The 19,906-nt window shown below is 35.9% G+C and overlaps 1 protein-coding gene across 10 annotated transcripts in view; it reads left to right on the top strand.

The window, feature by feature from the left end:
* The window catches only part of TRDN (triadin), a 304,940-nt gene that overhangs the window by 159,822 nt on the left and 125,212 nt on the right, over positions 1 to 19,906 (top strand). For all 10 annotated transcript variants that reach the window (XR_009543925.1, XM_060168337.1, XM_060168339.1 and 7 more), the window contains exon 10: positions 9,608 to 9,685. Coding sequence is in view for 9 of the 10 variants with exons in the window: in XM_060168337.1 (XP_060024320.1) it covers positions 9,608 to 9,685 (78 nt within the window). In the remaining variant the exon portion in view is untranslated. The remainder of the gene's footprint in view (positions 1 to 9,607; positions 9,686 to 19,906) is intronic.

The raw sequence follows: 19,906 nt of genomic DNA on the forward strand, positions 1-19,906 counted from the left end.
ACGACCATAAAAGATAGGAGACGGAAGGAGACATTATTTATTTTCCATGTTTAGATAGTTTACAAAAATGTCAAGCCTTCTACCTCTTAAGAAGTGAATTTGTTATTCTACTTGAAAGTTATTTTAATGCATTTTGTAAATGTAATGATTTTGTCTTGGGAGCCATCTTTTCTCTTATTTTCTCAACTTTCTGTTTGCTACTCACAGTCCCAAGGATCAATAATTTGTTGTGACTTGATTTTCAGTCTTTGAATAAATCAATAAAGTGTGTTGGATCTCTGAAAAGTGAAACCAAATATAAAACCTGAAGTATTAAATTTTGACTTGAGAGCTATGATATATTGAATGTACTCATATTTAGGGATATGACATGTTATAATGACCTGGTTGGTAGACAACAACCTTATTAGAACTGATACTTTTGTTTTAGTAGCAATGATTAATTAAATTAAGTGAATAATAGCTCATTATTCATTAGTCAGAAAGTTAGCATGTGATGGGGGTAGGGGCATGCTTAGGGATATAAATAAAACTTGAGATTTTTAACTCAAAATTTTATTGAAATTTTGTAATTTTTCTTAAAAATTATCCACTTTTAATTCTATTCAATTATGTCCTTAAAATTTTAAACATAATATTTTGAATATATGTCATGGAAAAGTTGATTTCTAATAAGATAAGCCACTGTTATACTTCTATCACTCAACTCACTTAGACAATAGGCATCTCCATTTTGATAAAGAATGTTAAACATGTTTGACATTGGAGAACAGCATCTCAGAGACCTAATTTGAATTAATTGTAACTTTGAAAATTGAATTGACATAACTGATGGTCGAAAACATGTGTTATTTGTATTTCAAATCATCTTCAAATGAAACAAGGATTAAAACATCCATTAAAAATATCATTACGCCATAATATAGGATACTGCACTTAAGATCTATTTTCTTTTAATTATTATGAATGTCGTTGACTATAGAATTCTAAAGCATAATATAACAATATAACATTTGTACTGAATTGAAATTGTTTAACATTATTCTAGATTTCATCATATATTTTGTTCATTGCTTGTCCTTCTTTGCTATCTCTAAAATAAATGCAGACAGAAAGACAACATGCTGCTGTGCAGAGCACTACATTGGGAATCCGCACTCATGGATCCTACTTATGTGTCACTTAGGTGAATTTAGCAAGTTGTTCATTTTCTTTGGGTTTCAGTGTTCTCAGTAAATTCTTGTTTCTTCTGGCACTAAAATCCTATTCAAGTTACATATGTAGGGACATAATTCTTTAAACTTGAAGTATACCACAATGGGTAATTTCATAGTCTTTCCACTTGAGGGTAACTGTAGATTCAGAATATATTGCAGGTGTTATATTTTGATTGAGCTGTTTAACTAATGAAGCTACCTTTCTAAATCTTTGAACTTTCAGCTCAGTTTTTCCCACTAATCGTGGATAAAAGTGTTAATGTTTCACTTTCATTGAAAGATTGGTACTCATAAACAACTTGGTAAAGAGTCTCACAGAAAGAAAATGAATACTTTGGTCTGGAACTATAAATAATTGAAAAATAGAAAACCAAAAAATAAATAAGTAAAATTTTATTATTTTTAATATTTTGTTGAAACTATTTTGTACTCTACCAAGAACTAAAAATACTGTGATTTGCTCTGTTCATATTCAAACACTCTAGAAACAGTATAACAGAGTAGCATTTAGCAACATTCATTTATTCATTCATTCATATAATCATTCATTTTCTCCTTTATTCATTTTCCTTTACCAAATATGTATTGTCATTCCAGATTCTGTTCTCAAGTTGCTGTAGTCGAATGAGGATAAAAAAAACAAAAACAGCAACAATAACAAAAAATCCCAGCACAGACTTGTAAATAAACAAATGTATTGAGAATCAGACAATAAAGTGTACACTGGGTACTCTGGGAGCATAAAGGTTGTGAAGGGAGTGGGTAGAGGGAATCAAAGAAGAGATGAAAGACATTTCATTGGATGACTCCATGGCAAGTAGGATATTTGCATCCTAAGTACATGAGACAGTTTTTATTTTTATAAATTGAGACTGCAGTCCATCTGATATGCCTCATTAATCTCTTTTCCTATCAGCTTTGGCCTTTGTACTAAAGAAAAACATACAATTCATATTACCTATTTGTCTGTTTCTTCCATCTTTACCATCTGCCTATTGCCTCACCTTATGTATAAATATGATTTGCTCTGGGGTTGACAGAGATATAATTTGGATAGCTAGAAGGGACTATTTAGGAAAAGTGAAGAAATAGTAATTCTGAAAGTCTTGAAAATCTTCCACTAGACAGTCTATCTAGAATTGTCAAAATGAGGTCAGGTAACTAAATGTGCTACTTGAGGTCAATTTAGTATCTAATTAAATAGAACTTGACCACTGAAGAAAACTATGAGACTTTTCATCTTAGGAAGTGAATATTTAAAGATCTTCTAAGAGTTATGAGTCATTTATGCCAATAGATAAAATAATTAGCATTTATCTTCACCTTCCAAATAAATATTCAATAAATAGAAAAATGAAATGGAGTGAAAAACCTTTATCTTAAATGCTCTTGAAGCATGACTTGGTTAGGCCACCTTTCCTTCTAGAGACCATTTTTTTCCACCTGAAACATTAGGGTGTTGGAATAGCTGATTTCAAAGATCTCTTCCACACCGCAAAACTCTATGGGTATGATTCTGTGCATTTATTTTTGTTAAGTCCCAGACATCAGGTATTCTGTCATAATCAAGGTACAAGGATAAATGGAACAATGATATGATCTTGAATCAATCTTATTTCCTTTCTTTAGTTGGCTTTTCCATGGAAGAATTATTTCTACCTTATAAATTGGAGATGAAGAAGAAAACATACTAATACTACCTTTATCACTTTTAATCAAGAGAATGTATGGGCCTTCCCTGGTGGCGCAGTGGTTGAGGGTCCGCCTGCCGATGCAAGGGACACGGGTTCGTGCCCCGGTCCGGGAGGATCCCACATGCCGCGGAGCGGCTGGGCCCGTGGGCCATGGCCGCTGAGCCTGCGTGTCCGGAGCCTGTGCTCCGCAACGGGAGAGGCCACAGCAGTGAGAGGCCCGTGTACCGCAGAAAAAAAAAAAAAAAGAATGAAATATGTATTTGGCAACTATTCCTTGCTTTTCATCAAAGCAAATATGCAAATATATAATAACACATGGAAATATTAGGGAAGGTTTTTATCAGGATGCAAAGAAACCTTTCCAGTAGAAACATTTTGGCCTGGAGGATGCTCTTTGATCTAAGAACTTGAAGCTTACGGTGTTTTAAACACCCTATAGTAGGGTTGCATAGCCAATTTATACTAAAGAATCCATTTGCTTAAAATTTTTCTAAAATCATGAAAAACATCTTGAAAATTAATTACCAATATGATATATTTTTGCAATAATCCAACAAAGTAACTATGGCTTCAACTTCAGTGTCTTCTGTATAAGTCCTCTGGCAAAATTGAAAACTACATAATTCAAGTGACAACAATGACTAAGTAATTAGTCCATAAACAGCATCTAGCTGAGTAAACAGGAAATTTCCTGCCCTTATCTGAGTATTACTTTTCTCATTCATTCCCAGATGCTCAAGCCAAATTGTCAGTCATCCTTGATTTCTTTCCCTCACTTACCATATCAAATTCATTTAAAAATCCTGTTGGGTTTGTGTCAAAATGTACTCTGAGTCCATCCACTTATCTATAATTTCTGTTTTTCATTGCCCATATCTTTAAAACTGCCACCCGTTACTCTAAATAGCATTCCTTATTACCCTTCCTTGATACATTTTTAATAGGATACTGATTTCCATTTTACTTATTTCGTTGGTATTTTTTCTTTCCGCCCAGTAGAATCTCAGCTCCACAAAATAGGTGATTTTGTCTATATTGGTCACTGCTATAACTCCATATCCTAGGAAAGTGCCTAGTACTGAGTAGGTACTCATGTACATTTTTTGTGCAAACAACTGAATCTCCACTGCAACCACCTAGACCAAGCTCATGTCATCTCTCACCTGGGTTATTTCAATAGTCACCAATTGATCTTCTGCTGCCTCTCACAAGCTTTCCTCTGCAAACATTGTGTCTCTTCACACAGCAGCCGATGATCTTTTAAAAACCTACATGTCATACTAAAACACTTCAGAAGCTTACTGCTGCCCTTAGAACAAATCCAAATTCACTGGAACAGCCGAGAGTGCTCTGATATGAGCTTGCCTCTGCTTTCCAGCACCAATGACCTTTAAGCAAGCCAGGCTGGCTCCTAACTTGGGCATTTTGACTTGCCTTTCCCTGCCAAGAATCTTTCTATCGGACCTCTTCTGAGGTTTGCTTCTTTGTGTTCAAGTCAGAACTCAAGTGTCTCCCCCTTGGAGACAGAGCCAGTTCATACATTACGCACTTGTCCTGCAGTTTGTATACTTACACAAAGGCCCCCTGCTCTTCTCTCCTCCTCAAGACTCGGACTGGAGCTGCAACTGACCAGGGTAAGAGCTGCCTCTTAATTTTGCACTAAGCAAGTCCTCCTGTTCAGACTTTGCCACCTTGGACAGCACATACCCAGAAAGGAGACTTTTTCTAATTTGCACAAATCTTCATAGGTTAGTGGAGTCCTGCTCAGTACTGACCCCATTCTTCCTTTTCTAACCAATTTAGTGTCACCTCTTTCCCACAGTCATTGTCTGCCTCACCACTCTGTTTTGATGTCCCTACCTTTCTGAGGTCAGAAATTATCTGTCTTGCTTGTTTATCGCCTGTCTCCTTTCATCTTTAATGTAAGCTCCATAACAACAGGATCCTTCTTTGTCTTCCCTGTGGTCCCTCACTGATGTCGTTTGTACAGTTATGCCCAGGAACACTCACAACAACCCAGCTGGAAGAGACATTACGGTTCTTGTTTTACCTTGAAACAACTGAGACCTCAGTTAAGTGATGATTGCCTGTTTACGTATACCCTTCACAAGATTGAGTACAAGGAATGCAAAGTACATGTTTAGAACATATCAGTACATAAGTGGGAGGTATGAAGATGCCTATGACTGGAGTAAAAACCTTGATCCATCCACCCCATACAAACTCCTGAACTTCAGATTCCTAATGCCTCATTTCATAGTCAAATTCACAAGTCTGGGATTATTATATTAGTGGTGTCTTAATTTTGTTTTAAATAAATAGGGTGGGAAAGGGAGGAGTGGTTGACGCTCTAAATTCCTCTGGTCCCTTCTCTCCATTTTGTAAGTGGTCCAAAAATCCAAGGCAGAGAAAGAGACACTCAGTAAGGAAACTTGAAGATCAACGTGTCCCTATTTTAATAAGGACGCTAGCACAATTACATGTATCAGCCTAAAATATGAACCGTATTTTCATTTTATTTTAGTATTTGTTCAATGCTAAACTTTGAAAATATTATTCTACATGTTACAAAAAATGTCAGTCTAGGAACCTTGTGCCAATAAATAAAAGTAATACTATTGCTTTAACACACTTGACAATAATTTTCTTACTAAATTCAGATCTTCCCATTTTATGTTCAGTCACAGATTCACAAATGATTTAATGATGCTGACAGAATGAATTGGGATAGGAATTTGTAATTATTCATACTTAAAAATTTTTCAAGATGTAAATGAATTTTAACTCAGCAGTCATTTACTAAAGTGACACCTTCTCCGTCATGAGATCTATGGCCATTCATTGTTTGCAGCACAGGAGGCCTTTCAAAGAGTTTGTAGTCTTCTGGGTGAACTCAGTACCTCTAGGAAAATGCAGTGGAGGCCCAAGGTAAAATAGCTTTCATGCATTAGCATAAAAAATCTCCTCAACATTTGTTTCAAGATTTAGTTGCTAGACTTTAGTTGCCTAGAAATGGTTTAGAACGAGGAAATCTCCTTTGATAAAAAACTGGGTAAATTAAACTTTAGTGTAGTGAATTGCTTTTTCCTTCACATTACCTGAATTCTGCTCACAGCCTCCTTCTTGACTTGAGATTCTGAGTAATTCCATTCATCTTTTCTAGCAAAGTAAAGAAAACATCTGTAACTTAGAATATTAGAAGGAATGCACACTGTATACTATCCCCAGTGGAATTTGACTAACAATCATAACAACTTGGGTGACAAAAAACTCAGAACAGTAAAATATTGGCAGCTTACAAACATGCAATTCAGGTATTATGGAAATAAGCCAACCAAAATCAGTCAAGGAACAAAAAGCCATTCACTATGTTTGAATGTCAGAGGGGTTTTCGGGTAATAGCTTGTAAAATGAAGGGCACCTTTAGAGTTCCAATGTAAATTTCAACAACCTGAATTCTCCCTTCAGAGAGTAACAATCTTCAGGAATTCCAAAGAAATATATTCCTAATAAAATGATAAGCCTCTTTCCTGTAAATGAGTTCTGCTATTTCTGTCATGTTTAATTTTATCTGTTGTTATGTCTTTGTTTTCTTACTTCAAAAGTCTGTTTCAAGTCCTCTTGTGTAATTAGATGGAATATAAATTGTAAATACATTGTAGGAAAAAGAATATTTTGAGTATTTACTATTTGTTAGATGCTTCATCACTTAATCCTCACAACAGCCCTGAAAACTCTCCTTATTTTATAAAGGCCCATAAGGCTTGGGTACTTCATGAAATTTTCAAATTCACACAGATTGTAAGTGTTGGAGCTGAAACTCTCATATTTATCTATTTGACTACAACCATGTAGTCTTTATACTAAACAACATTGCTATCATAAAATTCTATTATTAATGTAACATTATATTCATATAAATTCATAAATTATTATATTCATATAATATTGTATATATTCATTCATGTATCAAAATGGTCTCTGATTTCAATAGCATTCTCTGATTTCAATAGCATTCTCTAAAGGAAGGCTTTTCTGTAAGTCAGTACTAGAGAGTCATGTGTCATTCTCAAGTATGACATGCCTGATTTGTTTTGGTGACCCCTAGCAAAACAATAACTTTTCCTGAGCTAGTAATTCCCCTGCCAGGGTTACCTAGCACTGTCACTATGGAGGCAAATGGACATCTGGCTTTTTCTTTTTCTTGTGGTGCTACTTCCCGACTTCATCCACTGCGTCACCATCATGCAGTTAGCCATTTTAGGGAGTGTAATATCGCTGATTACAGCGAGAGAATTTCTCTACGACTGATTACAGTCGTAGAGAATTTCTGATATAAACTGGATATTTTACTTTATGCTGCAGAAGCACCAGTTTGATCGTTTTAATAGTTCTATGTATTTTGGCATCCAGGCCTTTTTTTCACCAGATACTCTCTGTCCGGAATCCCTCCCTCTATTCCTCCATTCTTTACCTGGGAATCTCCTTTTAGGCCTTTAAATGCGAGAATCTTTCTGTGACATCCCCTCTGTGTATATTATTTCCCATCTTCACACTGTATTATAATGATCTGTCTGTAAGTCTATTTTAGCCATTATATTGGGAACTTCTTATAGGCAGAGTTGGGGTTTAATGGTTCTTCAGTGCTGGGATATAATAAGTGCTCACTAAATTAAAAAAATATATAAAATAATGACCTCATAGTTCCTCCAGGAAAATATAAGAATATTTTATAGTCTAAATTATGAATTATTCCCTGGGGAAAGAATTGAATACATTTAAAAATAAATTCCTAAATTGCTTATGAAGACTATGATTATACATCACTACTGTTCAAGAAAGTATTTGACAAGAGAGAAAGCAGTTAAGTTTGAACAGGCAGGATTCCATGAAGATACTTTTGAAAGCCTTAGTATTCAGAAACGATTTATATATATTCATGGTCACTTGTATTTTAAGCTTTAGTTATTTAATTGACTCCTTCCTCAATCTTTTGATAGATTCTCCCTAGGTTTTGCAAACTACAAAATACCATCCTATTTTAGAAACAGTTTTTCAAGAACAGCTCTCAAGAGAAATTTGGGAGTGAATTTCCCCAAGTATACATCCATTTGACTTACAAAGATGGTGGAAACTCAGGGTGGAAGCTCCATGCCTCTGTCTCTCTCCAGCTGCAGAACCCCTTATATGTGATGACCCCTTACATGTGATGACCCTTTGCCTGCCTTAGGAAGTCTGAGAGGAGCTTTCGGCACCTCAAATCCACTTCTTAGGAGCTGAGCACCTGAATCCCTGTTCACTTCAGTTTAAAACTGCAAAATGAAAATTATACCTACATCCTAAGCATCTTGTAAAAATTAAATGACAATACATCAAAACTGTTTGGGATCGTTCTAGGCACATAGTAAGCAGTATATAAATGTTATCCAGGGAAAAACAATGTGGATCAAACTCCTTTTTTAGTTTGCCCATCCTTACCTTTGCCTACTGAAAAAGGAAATTCCATGTTGCATTATGTTTCCATCAAATCTTTGCTTTCATGAGGAAAATAATTAATACTAATATGGATGGATACTTTTCTAGGTATATGGCCTGCATGTCATGGAACAATATGCTTTGCTTTTGTGCATAGTTGAACGTGCTCAAGAATCAACCTGGATGGGTCTAACAGCTAGAAGAAAGTCCTATGATGAGTGGAGACTAACCTCTTCTACTCAGCTTGACGGCCTGGGATTCCTCCCTTCTCACCACCACAGAAGGTGGTGTGTGTGTAACTCAGGTTGCTAATGCACAATTCACCAAAGCAAACTAATTTTGACAAATTATAAAAAAGGAAGACTTCCAGTAAGTAGGCAGGTCTGCTGACATTTGATAATATCTAGTTGTCAGTGAGATTTTAGAAGGTGCATATGCCCACGTTGATTCTTGGACTTAAACACACAGCAGGAGTTTATGGAATGAAAATGAATGATAAAACATTTTGCAAGCATTTCATATGAGATCATATGTTAGTTAATGTTTACAGTTCATGGCTGGGATGTTTTTGGTTAATTAAAGAAATCACTTGGGATAAGGAAGTACTCAGAAACGATTGTGGGTTTTTATGGTGTATAATAAGCCCAGAGACTTGAGGCAGGCTTTCAAGTTTCTATAAAACTGAATATATTTTCCCTTTGGCCCATTATTTACTTAACTGCAGGTCATTTATTTCGGCAGGAGAAAATGTACCTGTTCAATATCAAAAGGCCTATGAATTTTAACCTTCTTTCATTCCTTTATTATATCATTTGAGAATTTTTAGCTAAATGAAAAAAATGGTGATTTTTCTATATATTAGGATTCCTCTTAGCTTCTGTGATTTTAGTTTCCATAATTTGAAGTGCATATTGAAAATAAATTGCTTTATTTGATTGCATGTAGGTTTTCCATTAGTGAAGTCCAGTAGATATATTTGACATTGTGTATACATCTAAGAAAAGAAATATTTTCAGAAATGGCTCTGAAGATAACTGAATCTTTGTATGTATCCACTTAAAGATCTCACCTAATAACAATTTTCTTATTGCATAATAATATGAATTATACTTTGGATTATGAATTATGCATGTTGGGGACAGATCTAGAGCTATTTTAGTTGTGCATATTAAATTTATTAACACTTTTTGTTCAATACCTACTCCTGCATTGTGTGCACAGGACAAAGCCCAGCCATACCACCTCCATTACCAACAGAGCAAGCTTCTGGACCCACTTTGGCATCACCAGCTCTTGAAGGCAAGTATTTTATTTTATTTTTCGAAAGATCATCTCTGTTGTAGATAAAATAGAATATAGAGAAACAAAGCAAAATAGCAATAGCAGCAACAACAAAATCCATATTTTCTCAAATAGTTTTAGTATGTCTAAGCTACAGTTTACTCTTCCAAAAAATTACAATTTGCTCCTTTTTAGAACACCAAAAATTTCCTCCTAAGATTTTATATTGGTGACCATCACCTTCCAGAAGGATGACCTGCTTCATACCCTGGAAATCAAGCCAGAAAGTATAGGGACAAATGGACAAGGATATGCCTTGCAATTCCTGTACATAGAACTCAAGAAAATATCATATGATCATTATCAGGAATCATACACTCATGTAACCTATTCTCTCCTCTATACCTTATTTATCTTCTCTCCCCTAAACCCACTCCCAAATGAATCTCCAATAACTACGAGAAAACGGCTGAGATTTTCAGTTCATCTCATATATCCTCCAAACCCCTCCTATAAAGATGACCCAAGCCCTGTTGATAATTTCTTGTTTCTTAGAAAGATGGTGGTAACTCTGTGCCTTGGAAATAATATAGTGATTAACAGCCTGTGTTCTACAATCAAACAGATCTGGGTCCAAATTCTGGTTCTACCCTTTTCTACCTGGATGACCTTAATGTGATGCCTAAACTTTCAGGCTCTTTATTAGTGAAATACTGATACTCATAATACTACCACAGAGAGGTGCTGTAAATGTAGAATAAAACTATAACAATTGCAATTTTTATTATTATATCTGATATTGATGAACTTAGAATTTCTTAAATGTATTTTATTGGCTTAACACAACTGTCCCCAAAGAATAGTTTGTAGATCACTGGCATTAAAATCAATTGTAAAGCTTGTTTAGAAAATGCATATTCCTGCCACATCTTAGATCTAGTGAATCAGATCTGGCAATTCAGAGAGGAAAATTTATATTTTTAACAAACTCTTTAGTTGAGCCTTGTACACATTAAATGTTAAGAAACTTTGATTTATATTTATGTGTAAAAATTATTACAAATCCAACCGTTTTACACCAAACATCTGAATTTGGTAGCCTGCTTCAAATAGTTTATTTATTTATAAATTAAATCTGAATGCCTTGGTAACAGATGCATTGTCTCATTGACCACAGACCCAACAATTGATTGGCTATACGTTTATATTTTGGGCAATACATTTATTTGTATTACAGTCAGCAGCCAGGGAAGGATTTTAGAAGCTGAGCAGGTGAAGTTTTTCTAAGTTTATATTATAATACCAGCATGTTCTATCTACTTTTCTGGCCAGATCCTGACCAAATTATGCCTGTGGCTGTGCTCTCTTCAACTCACATTTATTTAGAATATTATTATGTTGGCTTTACTTATATGCATTTCACATTTGACATTTCAAAACGCTTTGAAGTAGACATTATTAATGATTAGAAAATCTAAGCTTGCAGTTTTTTTTTGCTAAATTAGTGAACAGCAGGACTGGGATTCTAGCCCTGAATTTCTAGTTCTATACCCAGAGATCCTTCTATCATATTACTGTGCAGACTTTGGAGTTAGAGGATTCTAACTTCATGTCTTCTGAGACATCAGCAACTTTGGTAAAATGAAGACATGACATTTTGTGCTTTAGATTCCATGCAGTTCTGTGATAGAAATATCGTGTTCTGATGTCAGTCAAGAGTACTAGCAATGTTTATCAAAATCTAATGTGCACACAAATAACCTGGGGATCTCTGACAATGCAGATTCTGATTTGGTTGGTCAAGGGTAGGGCCTTAGATTCTTCATTTTTACCCAGTTCCCAAGTGTTGCTGCTGCTACTGGTCCAGGAACTCATCTGTATAGTAAATCCCTAGTGATTTAGGAGGAAGGTGGAGAGCAATTGAATAATCCTAAAAATACTTTCAATTTAGTATTAGTTACCTGAATGACCTATTGTTGGCCAAATGTCCTTCAGAATGACTGGAATGACACACATGGAGAAATTCTGACTGCTAGTTGTCTGGGAAAAAGCAAAAGGTTTCAAGCCACATACCTAACTAAGCATTGTAGAAAGGCTCAAAAGAGAGCAAGAGAAATACCACTGGGAATTGGGGGAAAGGTTACATTATACTTGTAAATTGTAATAACCTATTATATAGTATGTAAAATATTTTGATTTGGTCAGCTACAAATTGAATGAATTAGCAGTTGCAAGTTTCAAATAAAAATCCCATATAATCTGCAAGTTAGTACTGTGTCAATACCAATCTGAAGAAAAGAATTTGTTTGGTTATTAGAGACCATGATTTAATGAAAAGTTCACGTAATGTCTCGCTCCAAGAGTCCAAATCAACAATGCTTCTTGAATATTTAAAGAACAGTCCAGATATAGTCCAAGGTTTGAAACTTTCGTCTCCCATCCGAGTCAGCTAAAGACACATTTATTTGCCCCACATGGGTCTTTTATTTATTGATTTTTGAATGTGATCATCTTAGATAGGGTGAGCTTCCCACTGTCTCCATTGGCTTTCACCCCTCCTTCTCCCATTCACTCACTTGGGTCCAGACTTACTTCGTGTGTGTGACAATTATGTAAAGACAGTTTCTTCTTAACATAATAATTTCTTAAATTCCTGATCAACCTTGGTGTCTTAGTCTGCAAGGGCTGCCATAGTAAAATACTACAGACTGGATGGCTTGAACAACAGAAGTTGATTTTCTTACAGTTCTGGAGGCTGGGAGTCTCAGCTCAGGGTGCCAACATGATTAGGTCCTAGTGAGATCATTTCCTGGCTTGTATATGGCCACCTTCTTGCTGTGTCCTCGTATAGCAGAGAGAGCACTCTGGTGTCTCTTCCTCTTCTCAGTAGAACCAGTTCTATTGGATCGGGACTCCACCCTTATGATCTCATTTAAGTTTAATCATCTTCTAATCCAGTTACATGGGGGTTAGGGCTTCAACATATGAATTTTGGAAGGACACAATTCAGTCCATAGCACTTGGTAACCTCTAAGCTTAGTTAATGTATAAGTAAAGCAACTTAAATATTTACCTCATATAATTTGTTTAGTTTAATAAGCTGTTTAAATATTTCTTTTTCAGTAATCAATGATTTTGCCTTTTTCATTTCTGTGATACCTGATTTTCCAACACCATAAATTCCCAACTTGCATCATCTTCTGTACATGCTTATAATTGATGAGTTAAATATTTAAAAATTTTAGTATTAGTTACCTATTTTTCTTAACTGAACTCACATATCACTGAGCTTATACTGAAGGTAATAAGCTTCAAAAACTCTTAAGTACTCTCATTATTGACTACCGACGTGTATCATTTATCTAGCTAGTAAGTAAATGACTTGGAAAAACTTTATAGTCGGAGAGAGAGAGGGAGAGATCAGAGTTATATTTCTTTTAGCATTTGGACTATAATAGCTTATGTGACTTGAGATAATTAGACAAAAAACTGACAAGTGACCATCTCACTGCCCAAATATTCACAGAACAAGAGATAGCCTATAAATAATAGTGTCACCTTTAAGTTTCATCAGATTTTAATTCTGTTGTTGTTGTGAGACAGACATAAATCAGGGAGCTCCAATTCCCCAATTTGAGGCAGATTTTGATAGATTATTCAAATATTTGACCCTAGTTTACCTCCTGGAAGAGATTCATAAACCACCCTGTAGCAAATGTTTTGCCTATCAGTCTGTCACTTGGAAAAGAATGTGTCATCTGTTAAGTGGGACCCTTAGGTTCTATTGTTATATTTAAAGAGCAATTTTATTTGACATTTCATCCTGGAGCCCAACACTACAGTTTAAGTAAATAACCTAACAGTGTTGCAGGATTACAAGGCTTTTGTCAGTAGTATCCACTTTTTATCTGCAGAAAGACACAGTCTGCCCTGAGAGTGCTGGTACTAAGCAGCTTCCCAAGGAATCCACGTTATCAGGCAATGCTGAGATCATGGGCTTTGTCAGGGCTTGCAGATGTGCTGCCTGTGCCTTCATTAACATAATTGATTAGGAACTAGGACATATTTAGTATTAATCAAGCTGTTTTTAGTGAGGCTGATTATGCACAGTCCTTGATGCACTATTTTAGTCTGGAACTTCCTTAGGACCAAGTTGCAAGAAAATGGCATTATGTAAAAAGGAACTTACATGTGGCACTAACTTATGCCCTTTGATTTGAGGAATACAGTTATAACAGGTCAACATGTGGGAACTTAAACGTATTTTGCATTTTAATGTTTTAAAGAAAAGGAGGGCTTATATATAGACTAGATTATTAAGTTTGCTCACAGGAGATTGGAAACAATTTAGGATTTTATCAGCAGAAATCTAAAAAAAATCATGGACTTTGTTATGGGTGAAAGCATTCTACACATCTCTGAAGCCCTTAAAAGCTTCCTTTGTGCTTTCATAGCACTTAAAACAATAAGTTTCTCACAACACTGGCTTCATTCTGTTAAGTATCTGTGCACTTCTTATCTTGGGTCACTTATCTAATGCCTGGAAGTTGTGTCTGGCCTTCCTAGAATTTCACTCCTCTCCGCATACCAGACACTTTGTACACTATAATGAAATTCTATTGCTTTGAATCTTTGGGTATAAAGACTAATTGTATATTAAATCAATTGTTTTCTTTGACTCCTACTACTGTATGTTTTAGAATATGTTTGGCGTTTGGCCAGGGAAATTGGCTACAATAGCATTGAAAAGATCTTGTATAATGACCACCCCAGGCAATCATTTTGGTCATTGTTGTCAATTTGCATTTTATTATGGACATAACTTAACTGGAACTAACTTAAATAGAGAGCCACCTTCAATATAATAGTAATTCTTACGACCTTTCACAACAGTGTTAAATTTTGTGACGAATTAATTCTTCTGTCTATTGTGAGCTCTCACTGGTGTTGAAAGGCTTGCAAGTTCCAAAGGCCACTATAGTTATCCATATATTCCACAAATGAGACAGATCTATGCCCCCTTCATCAAATGGTGCCTTATTATATTCACATCACAGGTGGTTTCAACCCTTAGCGTGAGAGCCCGTTTATCAGCAAATGTTTGTCAGAACTGTATTTCTTAGGAGAGATTAGTTCCTGACTGCTCTCCGAGAGAGTCCTCAGTGATTAAACAAGACAGCTTCAGGCAACATTTTCCATCCCCTCCCCAATCATCAAAAAAGCTGCTTCATTAAATCTTTGTATAAGTACGATTACTGGATATCATCCTGTTGTCCTGTAATCAACAACGCTGGAAAATTTTTCTTTCCTCCTAGTCAACACAACCCCCTCCCCCACTACCAAACACCACATTTTATGTTGTTGATTCCTGAAGAATTAAAGACTTCCATCCACGTGTAATTACTGGACGTTTAATGTAAAATGGCCACACCTCATCTATTGTGGCAAAGATGTGGAAAGAAGAGGTTATGTGATCTCTTATTAGTTATATATCTTATACTTAATTACTTTTAATAATCCATTACAAACATATAGTTGGCATTAATGGAGCCAAATAAAGTAAGGTGAATGAATACTGTATACCCTATCATCTTCTTGAATAAACATGTAACTGGTACTAACTTAGTATTGCAGTCGTGAATAATATAAATGCCATCACCCAACAGTGGGCAAGAGAACTCTAGAGAGAAGACTAAAATCCCAGCTTCCAACTGCAACTTTGACACTAATCAGTTGTATTATCTTTGACAAATCGATTCACTTTTTAGGGCCTCCACTTCTTCACCTGTCAACTGTGGGGACTGAATTTAAATGGTCTTTTCTGCTTTCACACCCAGATATTTCAAGCTTATTTTTTTCAGGTTGGTGCATTAGTAGTAAGCTACATTAAGAGCAGAGTGAAGACTCCATGGCTTGGCACAGTGTTTAAATAGCTACCACAGATGTGTGAGGAAGGTATGGCCATGGCTTAGATAGAGATGTCCCACTTGGGCCAACCAGGCATGTCCCTATGAAATGGATAATACCATGAAGCATTATTTTCTGGAGTTCAAAAGTGTGTGGTACAGATAATAAGGGCTATAAAAGTTAGGAGGAAGATGATATACGTGTGAAGCAAGGCTATGAGGTGAAATCACAAGATTTGCATTGGGCCATAAAGAGTAAGTTGGTAGGATTTGTGCAGAGGAGAAAGGAGCAATATAGGAGACTTACTACAAGATGATTTCTTACCGTAGGGTGCATTCGAGGACAGTGTTCTACAGGAGCTAGTAACGTCTTATTTACAGTTCTATTAAACTGAGAACTTTATTGTCTTAGCTCTTCATTGAGACATATCCTGAGCAGCAAAAAGCATAAAATAATAAAATTGAATTTTGGCCCAGGTTCTTATTCCATTAACTCTATGACACAGTTAATCTTGAACTTCAGGGCAATGCAATATTTTTCTTTGTTTTGAGGTGAAATAAACTCATATCCTTGGGCAATTTTTAATGGGATTGACCTTTAGTTATAAATTTTGATAATATAGATAAACCATACTACTTTTAGTACCTGTTTTACTTAGAAAGTTGCTATGAGGAGTGAATGAAACAAGGTATATAGCAACTTAGCACAATTAGGTACTCAGCCATTAGCTACTATTATTATCATTATCATTTTTTTAATCAGGAAATTTCTCTTGTATATATAGTAAATCATTAATTTTTATGTTAATTCTTTATTGGTATCTGTAAAGATAATATGGTAATTTCATTAATGACATTAGTCAGTAAACGTGAGACTCTATATAATTTCTTAATATAGGACCCCAGTCATATCCTAAAGAATTTTGTACACACAACTGAATCATTTACACCTCCTCAGAGACTGCGTGAGCCTGCTAAAACAACGGAGCAGAGGGGTAGTATGATTAGATTTGCATTTTAGATCATTGTGTCAGCTATAGGAAGTGTGGATGGTGAAGGGTGGGGCTTGAGGGTTTGGAGACAAGAAAAACTTAGGAGGCTACTGCTCATGGGGGAAAATTATGTGACTTTTCTCTTAAACAATCATATTTAACCCTCAAAACAATTCCAAGCAGTGAATATGATTTATATCATTTTACAGAGAAGATCAGAGGAATCAAGTAAATTGCCCAAGATAACACAGTCCTAACAGTGGTATAATTGAAATTGGAATCCAGGTGTGTCACTCCTAGGATCAGTCTATTCCATTATCGTAGACCAGCAATAAAAGTTAGGGCTGAGCATAATTGCTAAAGTCTTATCGGACCTGGATAAATGAATGGCACTTAAGAATAAGAACAGGTTTGGGGAGATGATAATGAGTTCACACTTGCTAGGTGCATCAGGGTCCCTGGACCATTCAAAATGGGTGATTAAGAGTATTTAATGAATGTAGTATTTATAAAGGTTTGAGCAGAGTTATGGTGAAGCACCCCAAGGCTAGCCAATGCAGGAAGTCTTTACCAGCCCTAGGCCTGAGGAGGCAGGGGAATAGAGTGGTTTATAAACCCCCAAACCTTGTAACTCTAGGAGAGAGATGCCCAATCAAAACTATGTCCTTTAGTAGAAGAACACATCATGAACAATCTGTAAAATGATATATATAATATTCTCAGTGAGCCAGGGTGGGTAATTGGAGAATACATGCCCAACTCTCTCTTTTTTTCCTGCTCTATTATCTCTTGATGTTGCTCCCATTGGCCAAACTAACCTGAATCCAGAGGTTGTGTTAATCCTTGGTTAACACAATCCATAAAGGTCAGGGTGGATATTGGACCTGGAGAGAAAATGAAGACCCTGCCACATGTCAGGCAGCATGTTGAGTGGGATTTACACAAGTGGTCATCTCCAGCAGACAACTGAAGATAGAAGTCTGGAGTTCACAAATGAGAGAGATGCAGAGGCTGAAGTCATAAGCTTATTCCAAGCATAGCATTTCCTGAAGTATGTTATGGGGAATTCTAGTTCTATGATATTGTTAGCGAAAAAAATTTATAACATAATACTTTGGGTCCACATCATATTTTCTTTTTGGACAGTCACAATGTACACAAGTATGTTAAAAGAGCCGTGAAATTCTTGTCAGAAAACTGTTTAATTCTTTTTAAACTCAGTGGTCACAGAAACATTTCTTTTCCCAGTAATACTTATTGAGCTCCCAAGGAACAATTGATCTTAAAAATACCCTGTATCATACAAATCTTAGTTTTGGATATAACTGAATGGCAGGTCAGTCATAAGTGTGAGTGAGGTTTAGTGCATCCAAGAAGGAAAATGTGGGGAACAACATTGTTTTAGTCAGAGTTCTCCAGAGGAACAGAGCCAATATGATGTATGTACACACACACATACACGCGCATGCACACACACACACACATACACACACACAGCGGGGAGGGGAGGAGGGGGCAGAGAGAGAGAGAGAGTTATTTTAAGGAATTGGTTCACATGATCATGTGGTTTTGAGGGCTGGCAAGTCTGAAATCTATAGGGCGTGCCAGAGGCTGGAGACTCCGGGAAGAGTTGATACTGTATTCTCAAGTCCAAAGGCAGGCTAGAGGCAGAATTCCTTCTTCCTTAGAGGACCTCAGTCTTTTTTCTTAATGCCTTCAACTGATTGGTAATCTACTTTAGTCAGAGTCTACTGATTTAAATGTTAATCACATCTAAAAACTACCTTATAGCAACATCTAGACTGGTCTTTGACCAAGTGACTGTTACTATGGCCTAGTCAAATTAACCGTCACAAACACCATCAGAAGACAGACTAGAAAACCAAGGATGAGAAGATGAGGGAGGAAAGGGAACAACAGGGCCAAGAGCCCCAGGGAGAAGGATAAGACAAAACTGGCCAGAAACCTTTCGGCTTGTCAATTAGAAGATCATGGTGACCTACTTCTGCCTCTAAGTTTACTCTCTGCCACATATAAATGAGGGTATAGCAATCAGGAGTTCTGAACTAAAGATTCAGTTGTTCATATTAGTTTTTTAACCTGAGACTCAGCTTCTTCAACTGTGAAGTTACATTTTTTGAAATAAATCATCTCAAAAGTTTGTTCCACCTCCAAAATTTTATCATGCTCGAGGCTTTTATTTCACTCATTTTTCCCCTCTACATATTTATTTCATTTCCTTTGGGGCTAATCACTACTTCTAGGGGAAAAATGAATCCTCTATTTTAGAGTCTTGAAATATTTCCAATATTTTCTTGTTTTTAAACTTTTTATTTTCAAATAATTTTAGATTTACAGAAGAGTTGTAAAGATAATATATAGAGTTCTAATACACTCTTCAGCAAGCTTCCTCTAATGTTAGGATTTTATAAAACCATGATTCACCTACCAAGACTAAGAGATTAACTTTGGTACACTAGTAACTAAACTACAAACTGTATTTAACTTTCACCTTTCAGTGATTTGTAAAAGTGTTTTTTTAATTATTTCTTACATGTGTGATGAGGACACAAATATTAACATAAGTATTCACAGCTTTTCTCCTCCACTTTATTGCCTAAGGAATATTCTAGGTATGCCTGGTCAGCTCCTGAGTGTTTATGTTCTGCTCAGGACTCAGGATATGCTGGGTGAGCCAAAAAATTGGAAGGGGCTCAAATAATTAATTAATTCATGTTTGAATAGGAAGGGTTATTACCCAGAAGAAAATATAAGATTTAGACAGTGAGAAAAAAGGTCAAGAGAAGGGAATAGGAGAGTCAGCATAGGCTGAAGTAAGTTTTTAGCGTGCCCTTGGGAGAGAGAAGCTTTTGGGAGGAAATGCTGTGATGGATTGGGAAGCTCCAGTAAGGAGAGAACCTTTAGAACATTTTGCTTTGGGTCATACAACATTAGCTATTTGAGAGACTTCAAAAAAGATTTAAACTTATCTTCAAACCTCCCTGGAATTTTAGACTCTCATTTCTTTTGATTGCAGCACTGTGCAGAGCTAGGCATGAGGTAACTCAGCTCTGTTGGGGGTAATAAATGTGTTAGAACAAGGGTAATTCAGCTTAGAATCATGGAAAAGTAGATAAGTCTTAACAACTGGCTGTTGAGAAATTAGGGGGAAAAAAGAAACACAAAGACAAAAAGGTGGAAAAGTGTCAAGAAAAAGGAAAATGTAAAGAAATATATTCCACAGATTATGAACTATAAATACATTTTAGTAGACATTAAATATATTTCATTAGAAACTTGCATCTCCAAACTTAGAACTTTTCTCTCTTGTTATAATAGTC

The sequence above is a fragment of the Lagenorhynchus albirostris genome, chromosome 12, assembly GCF_949774975.1.
Source record: "Lagenorhynchus albirostris chromosome 12, mLagAlb1.1, whole genome shotgun sequence".
NCBI lineage: Eukaryota > Metazoa > Chordata > Mammalia > Artiodactyla > Delphinidae > Lagenorhynchus > Lagenorhynchus albirostris.